General features: G+C 36.4%; 4 protein-coding genes across 5 annotated transcripts; 2 read left to right on the plus strand and 2 right to left on the minus strand.

Moving 5' to 3' along the window:
• The first annotated feature begins 7 nt into the window (after positions 1-7).
• LOC149927200 (cytochrome P450 1A1-like) lies at positions 8-6,363 on the plus strand. Its single transcript, XM_090158951.1, has 8 exons — positions 8-141; positions 442-621; positions 692-785; positions 2,963-3,112; positions 3,180-3,388; positions 3,455-3,586; positions 4,331-4,435; positions 5,831-6,363. Exons 1-8 carry the CDS (start codon positions 9-11, stop codon positions 6,304-6,306), a joined length of 1,479 nt encoding a protein of 492 aa, XP_090015077.1. The 5' UTR covers position 8; the 3' UTR covers positions 6,307-6,363.
• Positions 6,364-10,718: 4,355 nt separating this feature from the next.
• Positions 10,719-13,231, plus strand: LOC149927201 (cytochrome P450 1A1-like). Its single transcript, XM_090157830.1, has 7 exons — positions 10,719-10,897; positions 10,958-11,132; positions 11,507-11,761; positions 11,829-12,037; positions 12,248-12,373; positions 12,438-12,542; positions 12,601-13,231. Exons 1-7 carry the CDS (start codon positions 10,729-10,731, stop codon positions 13,086-13,088), a joined length of 1,527 nt encoding a protein of 508 aa, XP_090013956.1. The 5' UTR covers positions 10,719-10,728; the 3' UTR covers positions 13,089-13,231.
• Positions 13,232-17,861: 4,630 nt separating this feature from the next.
• On the minus strand, positions 17,862-20,139 carry LOC149927202 (uncharacterized). 2 transcript variants are annotated; one of them, XM_090157560.1, is made up of 3 exons: positions 20,077-20,139; positions 18,825-18,915; positions 17,862-18,116 (listed from the first exon to the last, which is right to left on the minus strand). In XM_090157560.1, exons 2-3 carry the CDS (start codon positions 18,910-18,912, stop codon positions 17,878-17,880), a joined length of 327 nt encoding a protein of 108 aa, XP_090013686.1. In that variant the 5' UTR covers positions 18,913-18,915; positions 20,077-20,139; the 3' UTR covers positions 17,862-17,877. The 2 variants fall into 2 exon arrangements, with proteins under 2 accessions (XP_090013686.1, XP_090013687.1); XM_090157561.1 differs by lacking the exon at positions 20,077-20,139 and adding an exon at positions 19,262-19,336 and having other exon boundaries at positions 18,825-18,951.
• Positions 20,140-27,275: 7,136 nt separating this feature from the next.
• On the minus strand, positions 27,276-27,938 carry LOC149927203 (uncharacterized). Its single transcript, XM_090157831.1, has 3 exons — positions 27,844-27,938; positions 27,398-27,782; positions 27,276-27,331 (listed from the first exon to the last, which is right to left on the minus strand). Exons 1-3 carry the CDS (start codon positions 27,931-27,933, stop codon positions 27,276-27,278), a joined length of 531 nt encoding a protein of 176 aa, XP_090013957.1. The 5' UTR covers positions 27,934-27,938.
• Between the last annotated feature and the right edge of the window lie 57 nt (positions 27,939-27,995).

The raw sequence follows: 27,995 nt of genomic DNA on the forward strand, positions 1-27,995 counted from the left end.
TGAACGCGATGCTATCCGCAACGTCGTGGCTGATAGCTCTGCTAATCGGCTTGGTAACGTTCTACATAACTAAACTATTGATGCGAATCAAAGAATTGCCACCTGGACCTTTACCCCTTCCCTTAATTGGGAATCTATTGAGTAAGTATTTTTGTTCACTCGACGCGTCTAATTCCGTAGATTAGGGATGCCCAAATGGGCGATTTCGACCTTCAAAAGATGACCATATTGACCTTGAAAATGCTCATCGTGATCTCAATCTTTAAAATGGTTTTTCTCGATAATATAATAAAATGTTGTAATTAAAGAACTGTTATAGACAAGGCGATGTCGACCTTGAAAATTGTCATTTTGACCTTCAAATTGGCGATCTATTAAATTGGAACTTTGGACATCACTGCCGTAGATATAGTTTTTGATCTGTAATTATTTTTTCCCAAGTGTTCCGCAGCCAAACACCGATCAGGCAGATGGCTTTCGATTTGAAACAGAGGTTCGGTGGAATATTCACCGTTTGGTTGGCTCACCAACCATTTGTTGTGGTAGCCGACTGGGAAATAGCCAAAGAAGCGCTTTTGGTGAAACGAAACGACGTAATATCTCGTCCTACGCTCCGATCTAGTAAGTCTCTATAGCTTACTTTACCCGCCTGGAAATTTTAACGAGTTCATAATATGGTTTATTCTTGTAGTGTTTTTCAGTCAGAATTACGTTACAAACATTGTCTTCGAAAATGACATTCCCAAATGGGAAAAAAGTCGCAAAATTGGCGCGGGAGCTATTAGGTTAGTGTATTCACTTTGATATTTTATTTCGTCAGAAATAACATAATTACGTAAGTAACATATAATAACAAATCAGCAAAGCTAATACTAGAGCTGAGTTGACCCGGCACGGCTCGAAAAGAAATAAAATAAATTATGCCCGATCCGAACAAAAACCAAAATAAATTTTACCTGGCCCGACCCGATCCGACTGAAACAATTAATATAACTAGTAAATGCTTACAATGTGGCCAATGTTGATGCCACCGCTAAATTCTACACAACTTTCCAACAGATAAAATATAATAATATATTATTCCATCTGTAGCCCATTAGGAATTTTTAATAAGGATTTAAGCCAATTCGAGGGACCTAGTACCAATTCAATATTAATAATTCAGCGCTACTGCAATCAACTTTTTTAACTCTTACTTTGAAATCTTTAACCGAAATGTCTACAAATAATCCCACGGCACCGAAGCAGCTAGCCGTCACTGTCGCTGTATCGATTTGGGCTCTACCGGCGATAAAATAGGGGTGATTGCATGGTTAATGAGAGCTCTCGATATCCTTAGCGCAGGGGATTGTGTATACTTGATTATCCGTGACAACGTAAGAGAAGAAAAGGTGAAAAAGTTATGGGAAGGTATTTCTTAAAGCTTGGACTTGTTTAAATGAACCATTCTATATTCGATTTTTAGGGTAAACCATATGTAACATAATCACTCATAAGTATGCCATAAAAGCATTTTCGTTAATGAAACCTAGTTCCCGGGATATTACGTAAATTACGTCACTTACAACTCCGTGACGAAATACGCGTCATCAACTTTACTGATGGGAAACGGAAGTTGGTGAGAATTCCTCGCGCGTTTCTGGCTTTGCCCATGTCAAGTTTAGCTCGTGCCTCGCGATCACATGATTTCATTTCCATGGTTACCTTTTCAATAGCGCAAGGATTATAAGCATTTTTGCATTTTTGGGTCCGCTCAATGTATGTTCCGCGTGAAACAAGGTCTCATTGAATTTTTTTCAATGGAAATATTATACAGAGGCATACTTATGAGTAATTATGTTACATATGGGTAAACTAATGAATTTAAAATTTCAAAGTAAGAAAGTTCCTGTTGGTAATAAACAGAATTTTTGAGGACAGGGCACTTGGAGCCCATTTGCTGTTCCTAGCACCCATAAGGATAGAAATGAAAATGATAAGCAACCCATAGGTGGTATCGTACCCTCACCAAAGCTGTTTAAATTTTGGGCTTTTGGGCTAAATAGTCGGGAGTTAGCTGTCCCTCAAACCATTGTCGATAGAATGAAAAATGGAGCATTAATTACCATTTTCAAGGTATACAAAAAATGTTATAAAATGTAACAAAAGTAAATTTTTGTTAGAAAAATAATTATCTTCAATTTTAAATTAGCTTTCACATTTAAATATTTATTTAAATCGGGCACCCGACTCGTCTCTAGCTAATACCAAGGAACCACACAGGCTTAAGTCAACTAGAGACTTGTGAAGCCGGGTTAAATTGAGTAGAAGTGAGGTGGCAAGCCCTTCATGCCAGGGGGTCAACAGCTCTCTACACCTACCGTTAACCTCAGCAAGTATATATGGAAAGGGGAAACCGAACCCCTCTAACCATCAGCAGGGAACAAAACTTACAAATACCACGCAGAAGGAGTGGTTCCAAGTTTTCACCCAGTGAAACAGGCTGGGATCGAACCCAGTATATGAAACGTAGTCACTCATAAGTATATCTCTGTAAAACATTTCCATAAGAAAGTTCAATGAGACGTTGTTTCATAGGGAACATTATTATATTCCTTGTGGTATTGAAAAAGCTTGGGCTCCGTTACCTAACACGTCCAAAGATTAGTAATAGCTTTCGGATAATTCTTAGTTAGTCACTTAATAACTTTCATGGCCATTAACAGACTATCATTAAAAATGGCTTTCATATATGTAAATTTGATAATAAAATGTTAATTACGCTTGGTTCCATCAAGAATTTATTTAAATTGGCGCTTTAACAGTAAAATCCTACTCCGTAAACAAAATCAAATCAAGCCGTTATCTCATTGGTTGTTCATTAAAACGTGCGACTTCCCCTTCTGATGCCGGGAGAATTTTTTACCATGATGATTTGTACTTCACCGTAATTATTAATAAATATATACTTGGCTACGTACAGGAATTTCGCGGATGCTGAGACATTGGCGATAATTGTAAGAGATGTGACGGAGGAATTCGTCGGGAAAGCGCTTACCAACAAGGAACCATTCGATCCGTCAGAGTTAATCAAGTTAACCGTCATTAACGTCATTTCGAAGACAGCATTCGGGTACGAGTCTTTGTAAAGACGGTTCTATTTTTTTAAATATTACAATATCATTTGAGTTATACCAAAGAGTGGGCGTTTTGACCGATGAAGAAAGCCAGGAATTGATTCAAGCATTTCATGAATTCCACGAGGTGGCCTCCAACAATCCCGGCAATTTGTCACCGTTACTTCTTCCATTTTACTACAAAAAAGATCAAGTTTTAAAAAATGTCTTGGCGAAATTCGGAGAAATCGTCAACAAGAAATACAAAATCAACGCCGAAAGCTTCAAAACTGGTAAATAGGAAGGAAGTACTTTGACAAAAATATATTTTAATCGTTGACTTTGTCTCGACTTTACAGATTCGGTGCGAAACTTTGCTGACGCCATTCTCGCGTCTGAAATCGAAGAGAACGCGGATGAAACGACAACCACCAGCAAGGGACACGTGCACGACGAAAATACCTGGAAAATACTTGGCGATCTTTTTATAGGTAATGATTGATTCGTATTGTTATACTGATAACAGTTCTCTGACCCAAGCACGAAATAATGATATATCATATTATCTGCATAAATTTACTTTCAGTTGATATTGGTCACAATGCAAACCAGACACTTTAAACCCGAAACTAATTTAAATTCATGGTTAAGCCACCTTCTTAGAAACGCGTAGGGGAACCTTATAGAAGATTAGATTGTAAACAAAAATGCTTCCCCTACACGTTTAGAAGGGCAGACTTAACTTGTCTAATGTTTTCAGAGGCTTCGAGTTATCGATTTTGCAAGTTTCTTTGACTAAATTCCTTTCGTAATTTTATTTACAATTTATTGTCTTTGCTCTCCATAAAATGTCTTACTGAACGAAATTATCAGACTGAATCTGTTCAGAATAATTATAGAATATCAGTACAGATCGGTTACTTCAGAGAATCAGTTAGTTTGAGATTAGATTGCAGGTGGGGGTAATATAAGAGATTACACTGATCTGAGTAACTAACTATCTTCAGATATCTGAATAGCCTGAAGCACAATATTCGCAGGCTTCCGCCAATTTTTCAAAATTATTTAAAAAAAATACTTACATACATTTTAAACTAACCTTATAAAAATATTAAATACTAAAATATGGTTCATAAATAAGTTAAAATCCATACATGTTGTAATGTATACTGGCGCGGTTTAGCGGTAAATACCTCCACAAATTTATGTGAATTAAAGGTAACTATTTCTCGTAGCCGGAACAGATACATCAACACAAGCTCTTAGCTGGCTTATTCTGATGGTGGCTAACTATCCCGAAATGCAAGCGAAATTAAGAGATGAACTATACAAAAACATAGGTAACGCATAAGTCTTGTGATAATATTCCATAGCTGTGTCCATATGTAACATAATCACTCATAAGTATGCCTCTGTGAAACCTTACCATAAGAAAAAAATTAGTGAAACCTTGTTTCACACGGAACGTAAAAAATCTTATAATCCTAATTGCTATTTGATAAAATTTACCGTGGAAACTAATTTTAATGACGCGTTCATCGTCACGGACTTGGAAGTGACGTCATTTCATTCAGGAAAATACCTTTATGGGTGCTTGTTACAAATGGAGTGTAGTTAAGTCGAAATAAGTACTAAAAGCCTTTTCGAAGAAACGTAGAATGAGCGAGTTTCAATATTATCGGACAAAAAGCCGACAAGGATGGTACTTTGACGTAGTATCTCAGCGTGACCTCGGTGACTTATGAGAGGTCAACTTAGGCCACCCTGTGTTGTGACAAAGTACCAGCCTAATAGTAATTTTAAACACGATAGATGGCGGTACGGTTATTGAAACTCTTATTGACGATCTAACCAAAAATATAAGCGGTTCTTGTTATAAAAATATCAAACTTCGGGGCGAATTGCAGCCAGTTCCTCCCCTTCCGTCACGTTACGGAATACCTTCTCGCTTCTCAATACGCATAATTACGTAGCCTCATCCTTCAAATTCAAACTATTTTGTGGCTCTTTAAATACAAACAGGAATCCAAACCTCTACTTGGAATGCTTATCGCGGCCGATTTTCGTATCGATGTGGCTGACGGTTTTTTTGACGTCACTATAGGTGTTTTTTTTTCGCCTGTTCTGGTTTTTTTTGAGCAGGTTAAAAAGTGTAGCCATATGTCGTCATTTTACTTCAATTCTGTCTTGATGAAAAAAACGAGTTGGAGTAAGAAGGGAGTAGTTAAAGGTTAAAGGTTATTTACAAAAAGCTTGCCTCATGTGAAGAGGTCTAAACAAGTCATGTTTTCGTTTAAGCAGATGACAAAGCTTGATTACTCCCTCTACACCTCCTATCGAGGAGGAGTAAAAAGTGTAACCTTAGAGCTCTGGAACAAGCGAACAAAATTCGGGACAGGGTAAATCTTACCCCGAGAACAGGCGAATAAAACGCTTTAGGGTAAAAAGTTTACTTTTTTTGTGCTCGGACAAGCGAAAAAAACCACCTATTGTTAACTTAACAAACAACTTCGTGAGAGGGAAGCGCGCGCAAAGGGGATTTTTCTCTCTCGAAGGGATAAGCATTCCAAGTAGAGGTATGGATTCCTGATACAAAATATAACGCCTCAGCACGGCTCACTAACGATGTAAGAGGACGAGGCACGAAAATCTGTGGTCATTCTAGAAACGGCTCTCAGTAAAGATTTAACTTGTGAAAGAAAGGGAACGAAGGCACTTATTTGAAACTTTTCCAGGAGACAGAATGCCGTTACAAAGCGACCGCCAAAACTGCCCCTACACTTGGGCCTTCATCTCGGAGACCCTTCGATTCAGGACCCCGGCTCCAATGGGAGTCGCCCATACCGCCACCGTGGACACCATCTTGGGAGAGTACAAAATCAGGAAGGGTACTGTCGTGGTCTTCAACTCCGATTTGATTCATATGGACTCGGACGTTTGGCAAGAACCGGATAAGTTTGATCCGACTCGCTTCCTGCACCAGGATGGCACCTTCAACCAAGAGTGCCGCAACGGGTTCTTGAGTTTCGGAGATGGCAAAAGGAAATGCATCGGGGAAAAACTGGCCCGCAACGATCTCTTTCTCACGCTGGCGAACCTGCTCCAGAGGTTGAAAATCGAGCTTGGTTCCGAATCGGTTAACTTGGAACCCAGAAACGACCCGCTGTTCTCCATGCCCAATAGTTACCAAATTCGCGTTGAAAAACGTTAAATTGTTATTGAAGTGGCTTAAGTGTTGATTTTCTTTCGATTTGTATTGCAATAAAAGTTTTTTTAACAGTCTGGAATAATTGTCAAATTTTCTCGGAAACCCCCGTGTAGCCAAGTGGAGGGGGTACTGGGTGCCAAGGGCTCACCGAAGTGTAGGGTCCTATTCGCGACCGAAAACTATCGCAACGCCCCCTTTGTTTCGCCATAGAAACTTGGATAGGTAGCGGCTAAAGCAGACGCTATTAGTTTTTCCTCGTCGTTATTCGTCAATTTGACTTTATAAATAATGATACTTGCATTTTAAATATAATTTTTGCATCGTTTGCTTATATTTTGATAAGATTATTCTAGGACCATTTACACCTGCACTACAATGCCAACGTTATAACTCCGATTTCACAGTGTCCGCTACAAAACACCACCAAGTGGAGAAAATCCGCGATAGTAATCCACAAACATGCAGCAACCCCCCCTTTTTTATCCCCCTTCTTTAGGAGGCGAACGGTTCGCGCTCTCTCTCTTGACGCCGTAACTAACGGGCGAAAATTGGTCATGACTCGCGGGGCGACCGAGTAAAATGTCTGGAGAGGAGCGCGAAGTGAACGCGTTTTTTCAGCCCGAATTCTCTTGTGGACGAGAGTTGCCTCTAAATAACGATGGTGGCGTTGGGGTAGCGGCGACACTAGCCTAACAACAACGCCTACCTTGAACCTTCATTGCAGTCCAGGTGTAAATGGTCTTAAGGCTGGTTCACACGGGCAGTGTTTTCCTGATTTTCTCTATTTTCTCGTTTTACCACCTTTTTCCGTTGTTCTGGCGCACGGGAAAACGACTGTACACACGGACAAAATTTAACGGATTTTTCCGCCGTCAGCACTGCCGGTAAACGAGAAAACGGAGAAAAAATGTTGAAATATCTCTACTTTATTTTCCCGGTTTTTGAAGCTTTTTGAGTTCGACTAATCAACGAGCGTTTCGCTGTCACGTGATATAAGGAGCGATTTTGAAAGTCTTTAAAAGTAGGCTTAAGAATTTTTGCGTCTACCACGTGACGGCATAACGCTCGCTGACTGGTCGATCCCAACACCCCTCAAAAAAAGGTTATACGTTTCCTCGTTCCCCGGCAGCGCTCGCTGTGATAAAATCCGGCAAATTTTGTCCGTGTGTACAGTCGTGTTCCTGCGTGCCAGAACCACGGGGAAAGGTGGTAAAACTAGAAAATATAGAAAACCAGGATTATTTAAGAAAAAACATTCTTGTGGCTTTTAAATGTGTCTGTAGCAGACGCTAGATCTTAGGCACTAATATCGGAGAATCTAGCGCATTTACGCCACCTAGACTCGTTTCGGTTACAAATAAATAAAATGTTGATCATTAAATGTTATTAGTCAATAGTCAATTAGTGTCGCCTATAACGAAACTCTAGGCTAAATATGTAAATCGATGGGTTATGCAAAGGTCAACTCAGCTATTTATCCTGCTTACAGAATTTAGCTGCCACGGGAGTAAGATCGATATCGGTACCTGGTGGAAATTTATAGAAACACGGGAAAATGGCAGCCGATATAACCGCTGAAACGTCTTTCCGTTAGAAAGTTAGACAGATGTATCTAGGAATATGAATTTCCAGCCTCCTAGGATGCATCAACTCAATATAGTTATTATTTAATTAGCAAATATTAAACGAAAAATAAGTCTGTAGCATGTAATTTCGATAAAAATTGGCAAATAATAACCAAACAACGGCAAAGAATACTAAGCCTTCGCCAAGTTTTAAATCGGTTTCTTAAGCCGGAAATGAAAGAGAAAAACGATTCAAAAGCTAACAAATTTACGAATGTTGACATCAAAACGAACTTACAGAATAAGTGGTAATTGGGACATTTGTGATATTTCAAAGATGACCAATTTTAATTATCACGTAGAATTAAATTATGAAGTTTGTAAATTTGTATTGAGGAATTTTGGAATTAAAGTAAATAAAAAATATATAGAATATTGAAGCATATGTTTTAAATAACGCAGTTCTTGACTGAACAAATAAACTTACATCTTTTTTAAATATATTAGTAGCTTAGTTAAATAGGTGTCATCCCAGTCCCACCGTTCCATGCCTAACAACACTTAATATCTAAGCCTTGTAAAACGTATGATATAGCAGACGATATTTTAATTTCGTTAGCTTACGTTAGATGGCGGTATCGTTACCAAGCGTCCCTCGAGAATCTTCTCTCCTTTTGAAGGGGTGGAATTTTCAACGAGAAAGAAAATTACCCCCCCGCGCTTTTGTAAGGCATTTGCGTTTCCAGAATTTCAGGCTCTGTAGTAACTTCTCTTAATCTAATTCTGGCAATATACTGATATTTGAATTTCGTACCAATTCAAGACTCAGAACACGAGAACCATCTGTCTCCTAATATTTGATCCTCGACATTGGGAACTACAACATGAATGCTTTGGATACTTTCATCGGGCTTTTTATGGTCCCTCACGTTTGTTATACGAAATTTACACTTAATGATTGAAATATTTATTGTTCATAATTAATGCACATTTTGATTATTAAAGCTTGGTCGTGGATTTTTCTTTGAGTAAAAATTACTCCTTGGTTAAGTGTAATTGAAATATTGTTTTAAATATACAGGGTGGTTGAGAAAACACTCATTTTTGACAAAATTTATCTTGGATTATTAAGTTAATGTACAAGATGACTGTAAATTTGTTTAAATTCAATTTTAATATTCAAAATATATTTAATACATCGGGGGGGATTGTGTGAACTTAATTGTCCGGGACATCTTGTTCCGTACTCGGATGCGGTGTTGGTGGAATATGACATTCAAAAATTAATCGGAAGTCTATATAAAATATTGAGGTACATATTATTAGCCTCAGCTTATAATAAGTGACCAAATGAAGTTTGCTTCTTGTCGTTATAGAAAAATAACAATTTAACACGTGTCACTTCTAAGGTTATTATCAAATCACACTATAGATATTGTTACTGAAGTCTGTTGTCCCACTTAACAAAAAATCGAAGGCCATTATCAAGAAACGAAACATATTCTAAATAATATTATTTTCCAGATCAGAGCCCATTTAATGGTATAAAATTTCCGTCCGACTTCAGAGAAATAGAAACTCTAAAGGCGAAATTGTTAACCGAAATTCTGTCCAAGGAAGCATCTTGGTTTTAAGCTTTGTTTCATTCTACTTGGACAATTTTGGACGAAAGTCAGGGAATATCCACTGGAGCCATTTCCACTTCCGTTCTTTGGAAACGTTGTATGTAGGGTAACAAATAACGCTTCGTGGAAAAAGTTAGTTTTCAGTGTGTAGAAGCGCTTTTTCGGAATTCCTATCGAGATCAGCCAATGATTTAGAGCACAAATATATTGTAGAGCCCTTGAAATAAATACAATTAAGCATATACCGTTCTCTTCTAGTAGATGTTCGTAGTTACACTAAACACATAAATAGACATTGGAGGTCGCGGTTACCAATCTCGAGTATTCATTCCTTCGATTTACTCTTATCATAGACAGTATATATCCCTAAGGGGACGAGAAATCGCCTACCTTCCACTGCATTAACGTAGCTGTTTCTCTCACTGACGCTCTGTTATTGTAAGAGGGGGGGAAACACGTAAGCTTCTAAGCGCTTCAAATGACCTTGAAAGTTCCCGTTTTTATTCAGTTGGGGCCCGAGCATCGACACGAACTCTTGCAGCTGGCCGCAAAGCGACTGTGATGGGGTCTAGTACTACCGTCTAAAAATCAGAGCGTATTCTCGTCCCCTTAGGGATATATACTGTCTATGCTCTTATAGAGTGTTGTCGTCTGAAACCCTGCGACGTCACCATTGTAATTTGCCTATTGATAAAAAAACGGTAACTGTCATGGCGGCCACTATTAACACTACAAGTTTTCAAAATCGCATCAGACGACAACACTCTATAATAGATTTCCACTGATTTTTAAGACTGACTGTTGCTTTATTTTCATGTATTACCAAGTATGCATATATTTCTACTTAGGGAGAATGCCTTGGCTGTGACGACTTATAGCATTGCTCCCAATCCCATCCATGATCGAAAAGTAAATGAAATGAAATCAGCCCAGTTCTTCATTGGCTCCGACACGATTGAAAAACACGCTGGTGACGTTTTTCCTTTCTTACCGTGGCTAAAATTCTACCATAATGCCCGTGGCTCGTCTCAACCTTCTCCTTAAGTATAAATAAAAATATTCTTGGTGAAGATTACCGTCATCAAATTGATAAGGATATTATTTACAATTGATATCGTTACACATCATTATTCTTCTATTCTGTCAATCATTACACTATTTGCAGGCCGTCTTAAATCGTATTACAATTCATTCCTTTTCACGTTGGTCGTGCCACAGCCCACAGTGGTGTTCAAATGGACGTCCTAAAGTCGATATTATTCACCGACAGCCTGAAAAAGGGAACGTCTTGGTTATCGGCTTTATTAATCGGACTGGTAACGTTTTACTTGGTGCAATTTTGCATGAAAGTGAGAGAATATCCACCGGGACCATTTCCACTTCCGGTCATCGGAAATGTTCTTTGTAAAGTAATGTATTATGCGCGACTGTGGAAAAATCGTTAACCGTGTTGAAAATCTTCAGCTTTTAGAGTGCAGAAGAGCTTTTCGGATATTCTGATCGACATGAAGAACAAGTACGGAGGGATTTTTACCGTGTGGGGGGCTTCACGGCCTATCATCGTCGTGGCCGATTGGGAACTCGCCAAGGAAGGGCTCATACAGAAGAAAAACGATATTTTAACCAGAGATCATGTTAAGTTTTGCACCTAAAATTTTTCTTCATCCTCATGAAAAAGCTCTAAAGAATCGTTCAGACCTAAAAAAGGTGGTGCTATAGAGTCTATATATTTCTATAGATATTTCTAGGTTTCCTTACCTTTAGATCTTTCTTTTTGTGTTATAATATCTAGAATTTTTAGAGCCCTATTCTAGGTTTTCTCTATAGAAGCTATAGAAAATATCTTTAATATTATGATAGATATCAACATAGAGGATTGGGCCAAATCTCTTTTCATTTCTTTATGTGTATCTATGGAAATCTGAAGAAATAACTGCCTTTTTGTCTATAGAATTCTATGATGTTTTTTCGTAAGGGAAGTTGTTATCGTTATTTCAATTTTAATAACTAAAGATTTGCAGTTGAACACCTTCAGAAAGAATTTATGGGCATCATTAACGAGAAAAGCGACCGCAAATGGGAAATCAGCAGAAAGGTTGGCGGCGCGGCCGTGAGGAAGTTTGTCGATGGCGAAAAACTGTCCATAATAGTCAAGAATGATATGGACGAGTTCGTGTCGAAAATCCTCAAGTTCGAAGGAAGACCTTTCGACCCCAGCGCTGACGTCCAAATCATGATGATTAACATCATTTCCGAAACCGCTTTCGGGTGAGGCAATAATTAGAACCATTTATTAACGAGGATCTGAGACACTAAATGGTGTCTTTGAAAATAGCACCAGAGGTCTAACGCAAGCGGAATACCAAAAACTGTCGTTTCTGTACAGCGAAATTCAGAGACTGGGCGGAAACTGCCCGGGAGACATCGCCCCCTGGCTACTGCTTTTGTATTACAACCGCGATTTGGCAGTCAAGAATACGGCCAAAGGTTTCGGACAGTTTCTCAGAGAGAAGTTCGACGACACAAAAAAGACCTATCAAAGAGGTAAGATCGTTAGACAGAAATATATTGATGGTGCATTAACCATTAAGCTGAATAGCTTAAACCTATGGGCCAGAACTTGCCAAACTATAGAAGCCCTCACAGTCCTAATAAAGATTAAGCTAAGGGGCCAGTGTGGTAGTTAGTTCACCATTGGATAAGAACAAAAGTACTTATGGTACACTGATGTTTGGAACTTCTCAACCTACTCAGGGGAAATCCGGAGCTTCACTGACGCGGTGATTACCTCTAAAATCGAGGCAGAGGGAGAAGACAACGACGTGACGCAGTATTTGGACGACAACGAAATGATGAAAATTATTGGAGCTTTGTATATGGGTTCGTTAAATGCGCTCTTATTACCTACCTCAGAAATAATTAATGTAAATTTCGGAATATCTAGCCGCTACCGAAACTACAGCCACAACAATTAGATGGATGATTCTCATAATGGCCTGTCATCCCGAGATCCAAGAAAAATTGATAGAAGAAATTAAAGAACAAATTGGTTGGTCACTTTTCACATTTGATTGAAACGCAAAAGTAACATTGGGTTGCGTTCCTAGGCCATGACCGAATGCCATTGCAGGCCGACAGAAAGAACTGCCCCTACATTTGGGCTTTCATGGCCGAGTGTATGCGTTTTAGAACCGCCGTTCCATTGGGAGTCCCACACGCTGCCAACGTGGACACGGAGCTTGGAGGTCACAAAATCAAGAAAGGTACCTTCGTTATATTTCACTCCGCTGCCGTTCACGCGGACCCGAAGGTCTGGCCCGAGCCCGAGAAGTTCAAACCAGAAAGGTTTCGAAAGGCCGATGGTACCTTCGACAACGACCGAACGGGCTTCTTGGCCTTTGGAGAGGGAAAGCGAATCTGTTTGGGCGAGAAAATGGCTCGCAACGACATCTTCCTCGTCTTGACCAATCTGCTGCAGAAGGTGAGGATTAAACTGGACGGGCCAACAGGATCTGCCGATTTAGAGCCCAAATGGAACGGTGCCGCCACTATCGCGATTCCCAAAAATTACAAAATTGTTGTCGAGTCCTTGTAATTAATATAAATACGTCAGTCATGTAGGGGACTTACTTCGTTTCACTTGGTCACAGTTACCAAATTATTATAAACACAAATCTATGACTGACTCCTACATTAGACTAATGTCTAATTTTATACTAACACATCTAAAGACATTACAGGTTATCTATGTTTCATATGTTTATAAGTAAACTACACGATATTACACGGTATTTATACTACAACATTTTCAATTTATATTAGAAAGATATTGCAAATAAATCCAATTCGACGTCAACAGATGGTCGCGTAAAATACAAACCCTGATTTTCTTGATTTGTTATTAATTCAGTCACATTAATTTATCGCTTTGGGTAAAAATAAGACGTTCTGGCTACGAGATGAGGTGATTGTTGGACGAGAAATGTCGGTAATGATAAACGAGATCACCGAGAAGTACATATTCCAAGGGAGAGACCTGGCCACGGATATTAACAAAATCAAAGGGGAAAGGAGTCTGGGAGACATGTTTGGCTCGCATCAGCACATTGCTCATCCACGACTACAGATGATTAGATTATTTTCTCACCGCATCAAAGAACGAACGATCGTTCTCCCGCAATGAATGGTGAAAATAAATTGAACCTTTTTAGATTTAAAACGATCGCTTTTGGAAAGCTCAAAGCTACACTGTCGGTATTGAGCTGAAGTTGCAGCCTAATTGAAGAACCGTTTTGCGTCACTCACTTTTTGAGAAGGGGTACAATATGACCCCAAATACCACAACATTTTAGATGTTGGTATTAGCTTTTTCCTAATTTTTCTACTTCCCTTTTTTTCGATAATAAAATATAAATAATAATAATAATAATAATCAGCTAGGCTAATACCCAAGGCACCACCTTAGGCCTAAGTCTTCAATTGATTTTCATTTTAGTATGTATAGGTTGGAATTCATTAAGTAAAACTTTCCACCCGAAGAACTTTCTTATTCGACCAAATGATCCTGAAACCAAGATCACGCCAGAGAACATTTATGAAGAGATGGTCATGGCTCCCGAAGAAGTCATCGACTGGATTCTGGACGACTATCCATTATGGACAAGGAAGTGTAATGTTCTACTTACAACTGTTCAACTAAAGAATTACTCTAAATTAAACAAGAAACGTTTATTCATATAACTGAAATAACACGCGGTTACATTCTTGGTCAGCCGTCAAGTCACTCCCTTGACTCCTGTAGTTCGTCGCAAGATCTAAATTATCATTTGTAGAGAGGCTGGCACCATATCTTAAAGGGGAATTGACACCACCCTAAAATTGGTTAAAAACCATTTAAATGGATAGAGGACGCCCGAAAATGGTTATAGTTTGTTTTGCTTGTATATAAATTATGTAGTAGTTGCATTGGGTAATAATTCTAATAATTAGCTATAGAAAATTAACAAACTCCCAAAATAAAAGCTTTGAAGTATATAGAATGGTTAGCTCCAACTAAACCAGTTTATAATAAAAGCAAACTGTTAAACATTAATCAGATCTACAGATTATCCTGCGTTAACTTTATATATAACAAGTTGGGAAGCCAAAATATACCTCTCCTCGGAAGAATTGTCCCTAGTGGTATTAATTTCTCGAGACGTCCCTTAAAGATATCTCCGCAATTCAGAGTTATTTACTAAAAACGTAATCCCGGTTCAATCCCGCCCGGTATAAAATTTTAATTTGAATTAAAATAATTGAGACGAAACAACCGAGTTTAATTTATTCAGAATAATATAAATTATAAATTACAACAGCGAGTTAGACGTACTAAAACAATGCACAATTGAATGTAACCCTATTTACAGAACAAGTTTATCAGTTAAATATAATACGAAGCAAATTTTAATGAAAGAAATATCTACAGAGGGTACCTATTTGTATTTTTCTCGCTTACAAAATACTTGCCGCATCTTTAACGCTTATGTTATTTCAACACTCGCCCTTGATGAAGATACCGTACAATAGCTATATTCGACATCTGGTAGTGGACGACTCGTAGACTTCCGCTTGACGTTGTGACACATACCGCATGATAAAGACCAATACCGTCCAATTTCCAATATCATATAATGACTCACACACCCAGGAAATCAATGACTGCATTAGGAATCGTAGATGTCCAAATATCCACACCAATAAAAAATTAATTAACAAGAAGCGAAAAACTTACCATTCACAAAGCACAGAAAGCCCCTTGACTAAACGACAGCTCGTATATCAATAAATGACCGTAGACGGAATAGTTAGGGCTCTTTATAAATAAAACAAACAAACCCAATTGATAAACGGCATTAAACATCTTAATCAGTCGAGAAAACGTTTAAAATAAATTACTAAGTAATGACGACCCAGTTAAAAACCCAGACCACTATGTAAACAATTCGATAATTTCTTCATAAATGAACCATTACCCTTGAAAACTAATACGCTAAACACAAAATAGATAAAAAAGACTGAAAAAACGAAATGAATTACAAAAAACTAACGGGTTCTACCCTTTAACCATTTTATCTGCTGACTGTGCTAAAACAAGATTTGACCTTTAAATTTTCATACGTAAAATATTTAGACTTTATCAAGTTCAAAAAAATTAAAAAACAAAGTTCAATAAACAATATATACAGATATTGTATTCATCCGTTAGTAAAAAAACACGCCTTATCATAATTGTTCCTTTACTTTCATAGGTTTATATTTATAAATATTTAATTAAATATAAGATTAATATAATTTATAAATATTTAATTAAATATAAGATTAATATAATTTATAAATATTTAATTAAATATAAGATTAATATAATTTATAAATATTTAATTAAATATAAGATTAATATAGTTTATAAATATTTAATTAAATATAAGATTAATATAATTTATAAAAAATGATGTAGATTAAATTATAGTACCTAACGTTATAACTTCGTAAAGGACATTCGCCAAAGCGGTTTTCGAAAAACACCGTAGCTTAACAAGCGTCGGTGACTTAGTGGTTAGAGTAAATCTCTTGCACGCAGCAGACCCGGGTTCGATTCCCGGCCGGCGCCAATAAATCGCAAATTGATACTAAGACGAATACCGTGGATAATTGGTGGAAACCCTGCCATTGGACGTTGAGAGGTTGCATCGCACTCGGTCCGTCCCAAAAGTCAATAAGAAGAAGTTGAAGAAAAAATGCCCGTACAAACACAAACACAACAAACTCAACACCCACAACCGTCTTAACACAAGCACAACATTCATACCCTACACATAAAAATTACAATAACGAAATATCCAAACAATATGAATTAAAACTGACACGACGGTGAGCGTTAACGAAAAAACACCATCCAAACCCAACCCAACCGCAAATTAATCCGTTAACGCTCACCATCGCACGGTGGTTTTGCCAACACTTCGACAGTCCTAGCAACTGCGAACGCAGAAATTACGAGAAACTGCGTACGCAATGATTAACCTTTGCACGGAAAATGCGAACGCGTTCGCAGCCCACAGATAATCAGACACACACACACACACACACACAGACAGACAGGATGATTGTGTAACCCCTCCTAGGTTATACACTAGGAGAGGTAAAAAATATAAAAGTCATTCCGATAGCCTCTTTAAGTTCACTATTTTTTTAAATAAAAATAACCACAAGATCTAAAAATGTATTAATAACGTCCCAACGTAAAACTACTGAAAAGTTAATTCCATGGACGTTTTTAGCAGTAGCATTTGACATTGTTCATGGATGGTCTACTGAAACACCAACTTATGACTTCAAATTTATGAGTAAGGGGTACAATTTTACAGGGATATTGATTTTTAAAATTAGGCAGAAATCGACTTTATTTTTGGTTATTAAAATAGGGTTAAGAAATTATTTTTTTAGGGGTCGAATTAATTTTATTCCGTTATTTTTTGTTATTTTTCTTAAATTAACATGAAAAATGAAATGTAAAATTTGTTCTGTAGATCCTTTTACAAAGAGGGCTATAATTATCTCGATGACTTGGCCCTCATACCCCATTGTACAAAACTCTAACGAGGAGACTACCCGAGGTGATAATCACCGATTTTGTTGAAACTAGGTGGTCATGTAGGTGGTAATGAGAAAATATACATACTGTGTTGTCAAAAACAGTTTCGGTTGCCATGGCAAAACTAATACCCATTGCAATTTTTCCCTTGGTGAAATTTCATGTTACCATAAGGTCTACAAACGCACCTAGTTTCAACCAAATCGGTGATTATCACCTCGGGTAGTCTCCTCGTAAGTGCAATAAATAAAATAAAATTTGAAATTTCAATTTGAATCCCGTAAATAAAACTAAATCTATTAGTTTAATGTGAGCGTTTATAACAAAACCCACATCGTCATCCATTCGAGAAAATGAAACCGGAATTCAGAAAACCACGTGATTTCCGCTTGACGAAACCCGCGCCAAGTGAAAACACTACACTACGGGACGTCGACGTAAGAAATTCTGCGGTTTGGCGTTGAGGAGCAATGTCAAGCGAAAATCTAGCTACAGGTGACACAATAAAACAGATGAATCGGGATGTAAATAAATACAATACGGCAATAAAACACGCATTTTAGTGGTTTCAATCATGATTTATTTTATAATATTTTAAGCCATTTCACATCACGCGCATTTTGCGCAAAAATTTATTGGAAGCACTGATAAAGTAAAATTCTAAATATATGGTCAATTTACATAACGAAATTAATATTAATAAAATAAATAAAGGTGATGAGTGTAAAAGCACCTTTCTAAAAAACGGTATTCATTTGCCAAACCAATGGAAAGGATTTTGAATATCTTCGTCGTCACAGCAATTACAAAGGTCAGTATTGACATTCTTCTCCTCATAGCATCCTAACACTGCACAACAGACCACTCTCTCTAGAATCATATTCGGGGTCTTGCCGATGATGTCTTTCATCGGGCAGCAATGAGTCACCCAATCCACCGCTTTATCGGGACTCATCGGTATTTCACGTTTCTCGAGGCTCAGATGATTTCCTTCAAATAGAAACGTAAAAAAGAAAATAAATTTCAGTAGCAGTTAAAACCAAAAATTGTTTAGTACACTTTTGATTAAAACGCCCAGTTTTATGTTTGTTTAATGAGAGCAGGGATACATTTAAGTGGTTGTATTTTTAAAATCAAGGTCTTAATTTGGAAAATTGTTTTTGCAAATGTTGAATTTCGCCATTCTAACTTTTATTAAACTATTATCCTTTTGCGTCTTGCGTTCAGTTACCTCCAACATTACAATTAATCCCTTGACCATATTACTGTTGAACATAACGGTTCGCTATCAATTTAATGAAGTTGTTGAGTAATTGAAAATAGTCTTTGACATGAAAACTAAACGTCTACATAAAACTTAGTCCATATTTTTGAAATTTAAATTTTATATTTTGTAAAATAAATTGTACAAAATATTTAAAAAGAACTAGAGCAGTGATTACAAATAGTACTAAAGCACAGCTTCGGAGGGAAAGTATTCAATACGGAGGCAGTATTGCCAGGCTGAACGCTAATAGCGATTCTTTGAAGAAAAACATTCAACCTAACGTGTGGAGTGTACGACCGATCGCGTGAGAGAGTGCCAAACCGTCAAGACCGAATGATATTTGGATATTATCATAATCATGTAATTATATAGTAAAAATATCTAATTATATATTATTGATTTTATTGAAAAACAATAAATATTTAACTCACCATTGCTTTTTGCGTTTATTTGATTAAATGCCATGATCAACATGGCTCCGAAAAAAATAAAACTTGATGGTCCTTGTAGTTTCGTCATTTTCTAAACCAAAAGTAGAATTTTATTTTTAGAATAGAGCTTACGAGCCTGGTGCTCGGCATTCGATTAATTTTTATCCATGAATAAAATAAGCTCGGCGATATTTAAATAATATTTATTTAAATAACCAATAGTTGAATAAAAATTATAAAATGTTTAAATAATCGAAAGTGAATAAGCCTATTATTTAAATAAAACAAACAATTATTTAAATAAATACCACTGTTATTCAAATAAATGCTTGGTTGCGTAAAAAAATAATTAAATAAGTTAAAATGATATTCTTTTTGCAAACGTCTTTTAAATAAATCGGAAAATTTGTGGATAATGATTAAACAATTCCGAGCACTATACGAGCCTGTTGGCCCTGCGCAGTTTTCAAACGGGTCGATAACAATTTTAAACATTTATTATTCAGTTTTACCATATTCATTAGATCTAAACTACTAAACAGGTTTTTTCTCGTTCACTCGTTGAAAATATAGCTAAAATGAACTTGATATACTTATAATAATATACTGTTTTTTAATATGCTTTTCCCAATTTTCGTCATTAAAAATAAAAACTATATTTTAGGTTTTTAAAAAAGGTTAACAATTTATGGTCTACTCGTACCAAACGTTTCTAAGTATAATCTTAAGATATATGTTAAGTTGTTTCTATAGATAAATTCTTCATATAAAATACTTTTACACTTGGACCTTTTTCTCAAATTATTTTCTTTACATATTAAATTAATTAAAAAAATATTGCTTCATTATTTGTTTCTTATAAAACTTATTAGATATTATTAAGAATGTATTAATTTCTACTGTCGTGAGAATGAATTTGTCGAGACCATTGACGTGTATCATAGTTTAGGTTCACGTCGGAGCGAGAGGGGCAAAGAATTACGTTAAAAAACAATTGATTTATTTAATGACCTTATGGCTAGAGCGTGAGGTGGCTTGAGAGCAAAGCTAATAAAAAGTGGTTTTTCCTAATTAAATATAATTAAATTCTTGTTATAACATTTAATTTAAACGATTTTATACACATGTTTTCGTAAAAAGATTTAATTACATTCTTGAAATTAAAATTAATTAAAACGATTTTCGACGTATAATTTCGGTTTTAGTGAATGTTTATCGGCTCAACTGGATGAAGAAATAAAATATTACTTACGGAATGTAGTTCTTCAACAATCTTCTGTAGCAAAAATTATAAGTAAACTACACGATATTACACTGTATTTGTACTATAACATTTCCAATTTATCTTAGACACATATTGTCATTTAAGTGATATTTCTAATGTATCATTGTAATAAGTCGTCGATTATATCCGGAACAATTGAAATAAATCCAATTCGACGTTAACAGATGTTCGCGTAAAATACAAACCCTGATTTTCTTGATTTGTTATTAATTCAGTCACATTAATTTATCGCTTTGGGTAAAAATAAGACGTTCTGGCTACGAGATGAGGTGATTGTTGGACGAGAAATGTCAGTAAAGATAAACTAGATCACCGAGAAGTACATATTCCAAGGGAGAGACCTGGCCACGGATATTAACAAAATCAAAGGGGAAAGGAGTCTGGGAGACATGTTTGGCTCGCATCAGCACATTGCTCATCCACGACTCCAGATGATTAGATCATTTTCTCACCGCATCAAAGAACGAACGATCGTTCTCCCGCAATGAATGGTGAAAATAAATTGAACCCTTTTAGGTTTAAAACGACCGCTTTTGGAAAGCTCAAAGTTACACTGTCGGTAATGAGCTGAAGTTGCAGCCTAATTGAAGAACCGTTTTTCGTCACTCCCTTTTTGAGAAGGGGTACAGTATGTGTTTTAAAACTCAGCGCTTATCATTTATAAATATTCGAAAACCAGAGCTTAAGATAAACCTTCATCATAAAGAAAAGCTGGGTGTTTTAATTGGATAGAGTAGGTATTCAGATGAATGCAAGGTTGTAGACACTTACCACGAAAGAGAAGTTCGGCAAAACATACACTAAGCAATCGGGTAAAAGTAGAAATGGAGATGTGAAAAGTTGGGCGTCCGATGAAGAGCTGGTAACTCACATAATGAAACTAGGCTACCAGCTGAAGCCGAAGACGCTGATCTCATTAAACAACACGAATGTCATAAAATTAACATACTGCCAAGAAAAGACAATAATGCTGGGTCTGAGAATATATAACCAGCTGTTAGTCTGGAAAGACGATAGGACAAGCCAGTGGCGTAGCCACTATGATAATGAGGAAAAAAGGTTCCATCCAAACCTGTGTTCAAATATCTTATGCACCCTAGTATATAGACAGAAAGTTTTTAAGCCGAAATAATGCTAACACCAAGTTATGGTGATCAACGAATAAATATGATGATGTATCAGAACCTTTTGAGGTTAACTGTACAGAATATTAAATACGATAAGTTAAGTTACAAGAGACCACCTATGGACTGTGAGAAGGATGATAAAATACGCGAAAAGGTAGATTAGTCCATAATTAAAAGGGATAATATATCTAAATCGTAAAAAAATTTGAAGAAATTAAAAAACCTACTAATAACTCGTACCGATAGGTCTTCGAGCGAATCTCGGATCAAATAGATCTTCGAGTAATAAACTACATAAAAACTAAATAAAATAGCCAGAAATTCCAACGGTAGACCGGCTTCGTTCTATTTGGAACTCATCAGCACCGTGCGGGAAATCTGGCTGGCGACTATAACACCGAAAAGAGAAACTCAGCCTAAACATTAAAAATTTCAAAACGCGTTGCATAGCAACGGAAAGCCGAAAAGGGGGGAGTGTGGTGGAGAATAGTATATACGATAAGTTAAGTTACAAGAGACCACCTATGGACTGTGAGAAGGATGATAAAATACGCGAAAAGGTAGATTAGTCCATAATTAAAAGGGATAATATATCTAAATCGTAAACAAATTTGAAGAAATTAGTTTTTATGTAGTTTATTACTCGAAGATCTATTTGATCCGAGATTCGCTCGAAGACCTATCGGTACGAGTTATTAGTAGGTTTTTTAATTTCTTCAAATTTGTTTACGATTTAGATATATTATCCCTTTTAATTATGGACTAATCTACCTTTTCGCGTATTTTATCAGAATATTAAATACCTTAGACTTAAAAATATGATATAGCAGCACCCCAGTAGGTAGCATCATTGAATAAAAACCATGGACGAAGAAATGAAAACGCTGGTTGACAGACATGTTGAAGAGCTAGGAGAGTAACTAGCAAATAAGTATACAAAAGGATACCGTAAAAAAATACCAATGTGACAATATCATCTAATTTAAGGCAAGGATAGTCGCACAGGACTTTAGTCCGATTTAGGAAGTTGATTATGATCATACTTTTTCTCCAGTAATTAAATTTTCCTTAATGCGTTTTTCGTCGCTTTATTTTTTACTTAACTTGGATGGGTTTATAACCACTTTGACGCCAAGAATACTTATTTGTATGAGAAATATGTTTTTTGTCCCCCAACGCTAAAAAATATTTTTTTTTGCGAATAAAGATCTCATGGGGCAAGCTTGAGTGGATTAAGAATAGTTTTGAAGGTCAACTGTAGATAATTTCAGATAACATTTGAGGTAGCGTAACTTATTTATGACGAGACCTTGTTGTTGAGAACATGCAAACGGGTTCAAGGTAATGAATGTCTTGTCCCTAAAATTAAGAACAATATTTAAATCAGACAATTGGTTATTTTGTATGAAAACTTAAATAACAAAACGGCAGTGAAGAGCACACCATTGATAGAGAAGCCAAGGTATATTTGCCAAATATTAAAAAAAAAAACTTTATATTTAATAATATTTTAAATGGGGAATAAAGTGTGCAACCTTATTTGGTTTAAAGGATAAATCTTTGACTAAGAATGAAATAATTTTAAAACTTGTATATTTTATTTCATTTTATAGATCCAAAATTGTGATTAATTAAAAATGTTGAACCCATGAAATAATTAAATGTGATAGTTTTTGGAACGCCACAATGGGAAACCAAGTGGAAGGTAATTGGTATGCAAATCGGATAAGTAGTTTTTCTCTAGAGCGGTCTGCAAGAAGAGGAAGAAGATGAAAGTTTTTTTTTTACATTTGGCTATCTTTGAACTACGTCGTATTATTAGCATAACAGCCCTAGATATATAGTTTTATTGTAAGTTTGTCGTATGCGCCTGGTCTTTCCAATGGTATATTGCTTGTCTCGCTATTCTGAGTGGTTGAGGAGACACAAGGGGCTGAAATCGGCCCTTAGTTGCTTCGGGTCTCGAAAAGCTAGTCACTTTCCCGGATCTTGCTGTGCGGACTACCGTCCCCTCTGATTTTCTTGAAACAAGCCCTGGTAAAAAAAATCTGAAACCTGGAAATGTTTATTTACTGAAAAATTTTATTTTTAGAGTGATCCCTATTGCAAAAATATACCCAGAATATTTTGTTATTCTAGATAATAAACGATTTGAATGATCTGTCAATTAAATTGAGAATCCCTGTATATTTTTAACTTTACCTTCTCCGATAGGGGTTTCGTACCCGAATTCTGTCGAATGATACATGTGGCTCTATGCTTAGCCAAGACGATACCCTCAATTTTACCATTATAATGTACCGTTAAACTAATTGAAGAATAATGGTATAATGCAAAAAAAAACTAAAAGGGACTAACATTTTTGAAAAACTAGTGCTTGTGCCGGTAGGCCTTCCTGAAGAATATTTGATAAATCAATGAAATGAAATATTCGTCGAATGGCGTCCTAAAGCGTTCTGTGATAAGAACATGGTTCGACCTAAAACTCAAAGAACTGTTTTTATCTTGTAGCAGTGGCGTCGCCAGGGGTTGAAGTTTGGGGGCGCTTAAGCCATAAGCCCTCAAGTGTAGTTGTCGACGAACCTTTTTTGGAACAACTCTTTTCAAGAAAAATTCCAAGATTTCGCCAAAATGAAGATGGAATTTGCGCAATCCTCGAATCCTCCCTCAAAATCGATCCTCTTCGGTACGCCCTGTTGTATGCGGTTCTCAATATTTACTTTTTCCGGGTAAACCGGCATAGCGAAAAATTAATAATTTCCTTTTGCTTAGAATAGGAGAGTTACGAGAGTAGCCAGTAAACATAGAAATAAAGGTATATAACGACACATTTGAAAAACTCAAGAGCGAAGAGGGACAGACTTTTGACGGTTTTACTAGAATTTCTCGGAAATTTTAGTAGAAGCAATAGCTTCATTTTAGGAGGCCTTTAAAGGAAATTTTAGGTGGCGCTTCTGAAATATTACAGATGGCTCAAGCGCCGCCTAAATTAGCCTAGCGACGCCACTGTCTTGTACACAGATAAAATAACTTCGTATATAGATAGGAAACTTCATGTTATAGAATTGACGCCAGAATTTTGGCCGACATCTGGTGGCGGCACCCGAATAATATTATTTAGTAAAGTTCGCGCTACTCGAGTACGTATACTAGAACCTTGGTGTAACGCAATCCCAATTGCAAAGGCTTAAGCGAGATATATGTATTAAAAGTACTTTTTCTTTAACTGAGAGCAAATTTAAAAAAATAGCATTCAGTAAAGATTTCAAGTTTGTTTTAAACGCTATTTCTTGTATATTTACGTTTATTCACAAAACTCCGACGTCAAATTTCTATATACGTTCTACGCTCTTGAGAACACAGCCAACTGGGGCAGTCACTAGATGTCAGGGAAATCTCGTGAGAGTCAGTTTGCCCCATTGAAGTTTCCTATCTATATACAAAGTTATGTTATCTATGGTCTTGTAGCTATACTTGACTAATAGGAAAAACATTTTATTGAATATCTCATTTTTTCCCCAAAACGATAAATTAAACTAATCGAATTAATAACAAATGAAGAAAAACCAAGTTTCCGAGAACATCTGTTGACCTCGAACTGGATTGATTTGCAATGGTTTTGGAAATAATCGACGATTTATTATCATGATGCATTAGAACTATTATTTTTCACGACAATGTGTTTCGGTGATTAATTGAAAATAATAATGAATATTAACCGTCTAATCTAGTGTACTTTACTATAGAAGATTTCTGAAGAACTTTAATCATAAGTAATTTTTTTTCTTCGCCAAGCATTTCGCTGTGGAGCCGTTAGCCAATCAGTTTACCGAAAATATAGTGTCCTAAAAATAAAACCCTTTAAAGGGGAACGGTCAGCTTTAACCCGTTAGATAGCCCTATAGCCCATTAAAAACTAAAATTTATGGCGAAAAACGCATCAAAAATATTGAGTGGTTAATTTTTAATAAAATAAAGAAATTTGGGGAAATCGAAAAGCGCGCGTCCGCCACGACACCTGGGGTACGTTCAGCGGACCTCACCGGTGAGTCCGGGCTCAGCGGTTTCTTACTGAACGCGATTTTTATTTTTACCGGTGACAGAAACTGACGTCACAACACTCAGCGGTGAGCCATTTTGGTCACCGACTGAAGTAGTCGGTTTTTTGGTCAGCGTGACGTGTTATTCGTCATAAACACGTGGTTGGAGATGGATGTTCCAGAAAAGTTAGTAGAAATCGCATTGTGCGATAAAGATAACGAAACATATTTAATTGCTGTCCGACAAGTAGACCACGATAGAATTATAAGAGGTATGGTATATTTAATTTATTTTATTAAATTTGTTCATAAAGTTGTTTAAAAAAATTAGTTAAACGTTAAGCCTTGGTACCATAGTTAAAGATTTACACATTTTTACAGATTCAGCTTTCGCTAGCTATTGTCTAGACCAAGCAAAAGCAATAGGAATAAAGCCGCTAAATAACTCCAAAGATGATTTATCGGAAGAACAATTACCAAAGGAGCACCCTTCATTAGCACAGTCAGAAGTTACTCTTGTGAATGATAAAGAAGATGCTAACACTGGACATGAGAGAAACGGACATGGTAAAATTATTTAATAGGTCTACATAACTTTAATTTGTACTAATTAAATAATTGTTATTCCCATTTCAGTTTCTTCTAGGAAATGGGTTAATAGCTCAATACTGTTGCTGATAGATTTATTTGCTAAATACAAAGAACGACTGGAAAATTCACGGAAAAAACATGGTGTATGGAAAAAAATTGCGGATGAGATGAACGTTAAAGGATACTCTTGGAGCGGAGATGATTGTGATGCAAAGTTCAGAAATTTGAAAGGAACGTAAGTCATGCTAGGAATGGTTTTTATTTTTTGCATAGTACTTCGCCAGGTCAAGCATCTCCAATAATTTAAGAAGCTACGCTACTATGATAGTACTTGCTGGATACTAATAATTTTTTTCTAATAGTTATAAAAAAGTAAAGGATAAATCTAATAAGACTGGAGAGGGGAAACAAACATGGCCATATTATGATCAAATGGACACAATATTTGGAACTGACCATGCTAATACACTCATCAACTTGTTAAATTCAATTAGCGAATCTCCTGAGGGTAAATCTCAAATTTTATCTTGTATTTAGCTTCTAAAGCACAGTCTCTATCAGCATCAACCTCATCATCATCCCAAACACCATCAACCTCTTCATCATCCCAAGCACCATCAACCTCTTCATCAGCATCTTCAATACCTGAGGCAGTTGATAAAACCATTATAATTCAAGAGAAAAAGAAGATAAAAATTAAAAAGAGTTCTCAACATGCTCCAGAGTGGTTTATCGAATGGTCGGGAAAAAATGAGCAGTTGGAAAAAAAAATCATGGAACAAACAAACAATTTTCAAACTGAGCTTCTAAAGAAGTTAGAAACCAAAAACGAAGTATTAACAAAACTTGTTGATTCTTTAATCAATATGTAAATCAAAAGGCTACATGTAATTAAATGACTTAACATTTACTGCTCGTCTATATCTCTTTGCAGCCTAAGCCTATCTGTAATAGCTTTTCGTTTATTTTTAGCAGCATCAGCTATTGCGTTTTGATTGTCAGCTTCTTCTACAATTTCAGCTGTGGCTGGGCAAATATTTATATCGCCAATGTAATCTTCTATGTCACTATTGCCGTCAATTAGTAAAATAAAGTTGTGTAATATACACGCGCACACAATGACCTCAGAAATCTGAGCTATCAAAGACATGTCTAAATATTTAAGTCGACGAAATCTTCCTTTCAAAAGAGCGAAACTGCGTTCGATCATTTGTCGCGCGGAACTGTGAAGTTTGTTGTAATTCCTTTCTTTCAGATTTAAATGCCCATTTTCTTTGTAGGGAGTCATTGTAAAAACATCCAACGGATATGCACTATCATCAAGAAGATGACCTTCACTAACTTCCCGCAATCCATTTGCTAAACACTTGTATACATAACTGGCCCTCCACATTCGCGCATCATGTACTTATCCAGGCCAGCCCGCACATACATCAATAAATATTAACTCTTCATTGCAAATACCTAGGATGTTTCATTAATGAGTTTAGTACAAAAATATATTTAGTATAAATATATTAATATATTTACCTTGCAAAAGCATGGAGGTTCTTCTTTTACGATTGTAATAACAGTTTTTGTTTTCTTTTGGTTCTTTGATATCGATATGACATCCATCTACTGCCCCTACAACTCCTGGAAAACCATAATGCTGTTCGCAAAAGTCTTTAGTGTTTGCCATACTTTCTACAGTAGGCCAAGCAATAAAGTTTTGCCTTTTCTTAGATACTAATCTTATAAATTCCATAAATACATAATGCATATTTCCCTTAGATAAATTAAATCGATCAGCAATGCTCCGAAATGAATCAGGTGTGGCTAATAGCCAGAGAGATGACAATACCCGCTTCTCCAATGACACTGATATAAAGTTTTTCTCAGACGCTACCGCTGCTCCATAAATGCCAATTACTTTCTGGATAAAAATTATTTAAAGATACCGAACAAACTCATTAAAACAGGGTAATTTAACTTACTTCAACTGCTGTACGACTCATTCTAAAATGACTTTTAAAATCTTTTAGAATATAATGAGGCACAACTTTTTCAACATAACCTGTAATCATCACTGGAGTAGACCGAGGGGCCAGAAAATGTGTTCGCAGCCATTTTACAAACACCGATTACT

Source organism: Leiobunum rupestre, chromosome 9 (assembly GCF_980474605.1).
Source record: "Leiobunum rupestre chromosome 9, qqLeiRupe1.1.hap1, whole genome shotgun sequence".
Taxonomy (NCBI): Eukaryota; Metazoa; Arthropoda; class Arachnida; order Opiliones; family Sclerosomatidae; genus Leiobunum; species Leiobunum rupestre.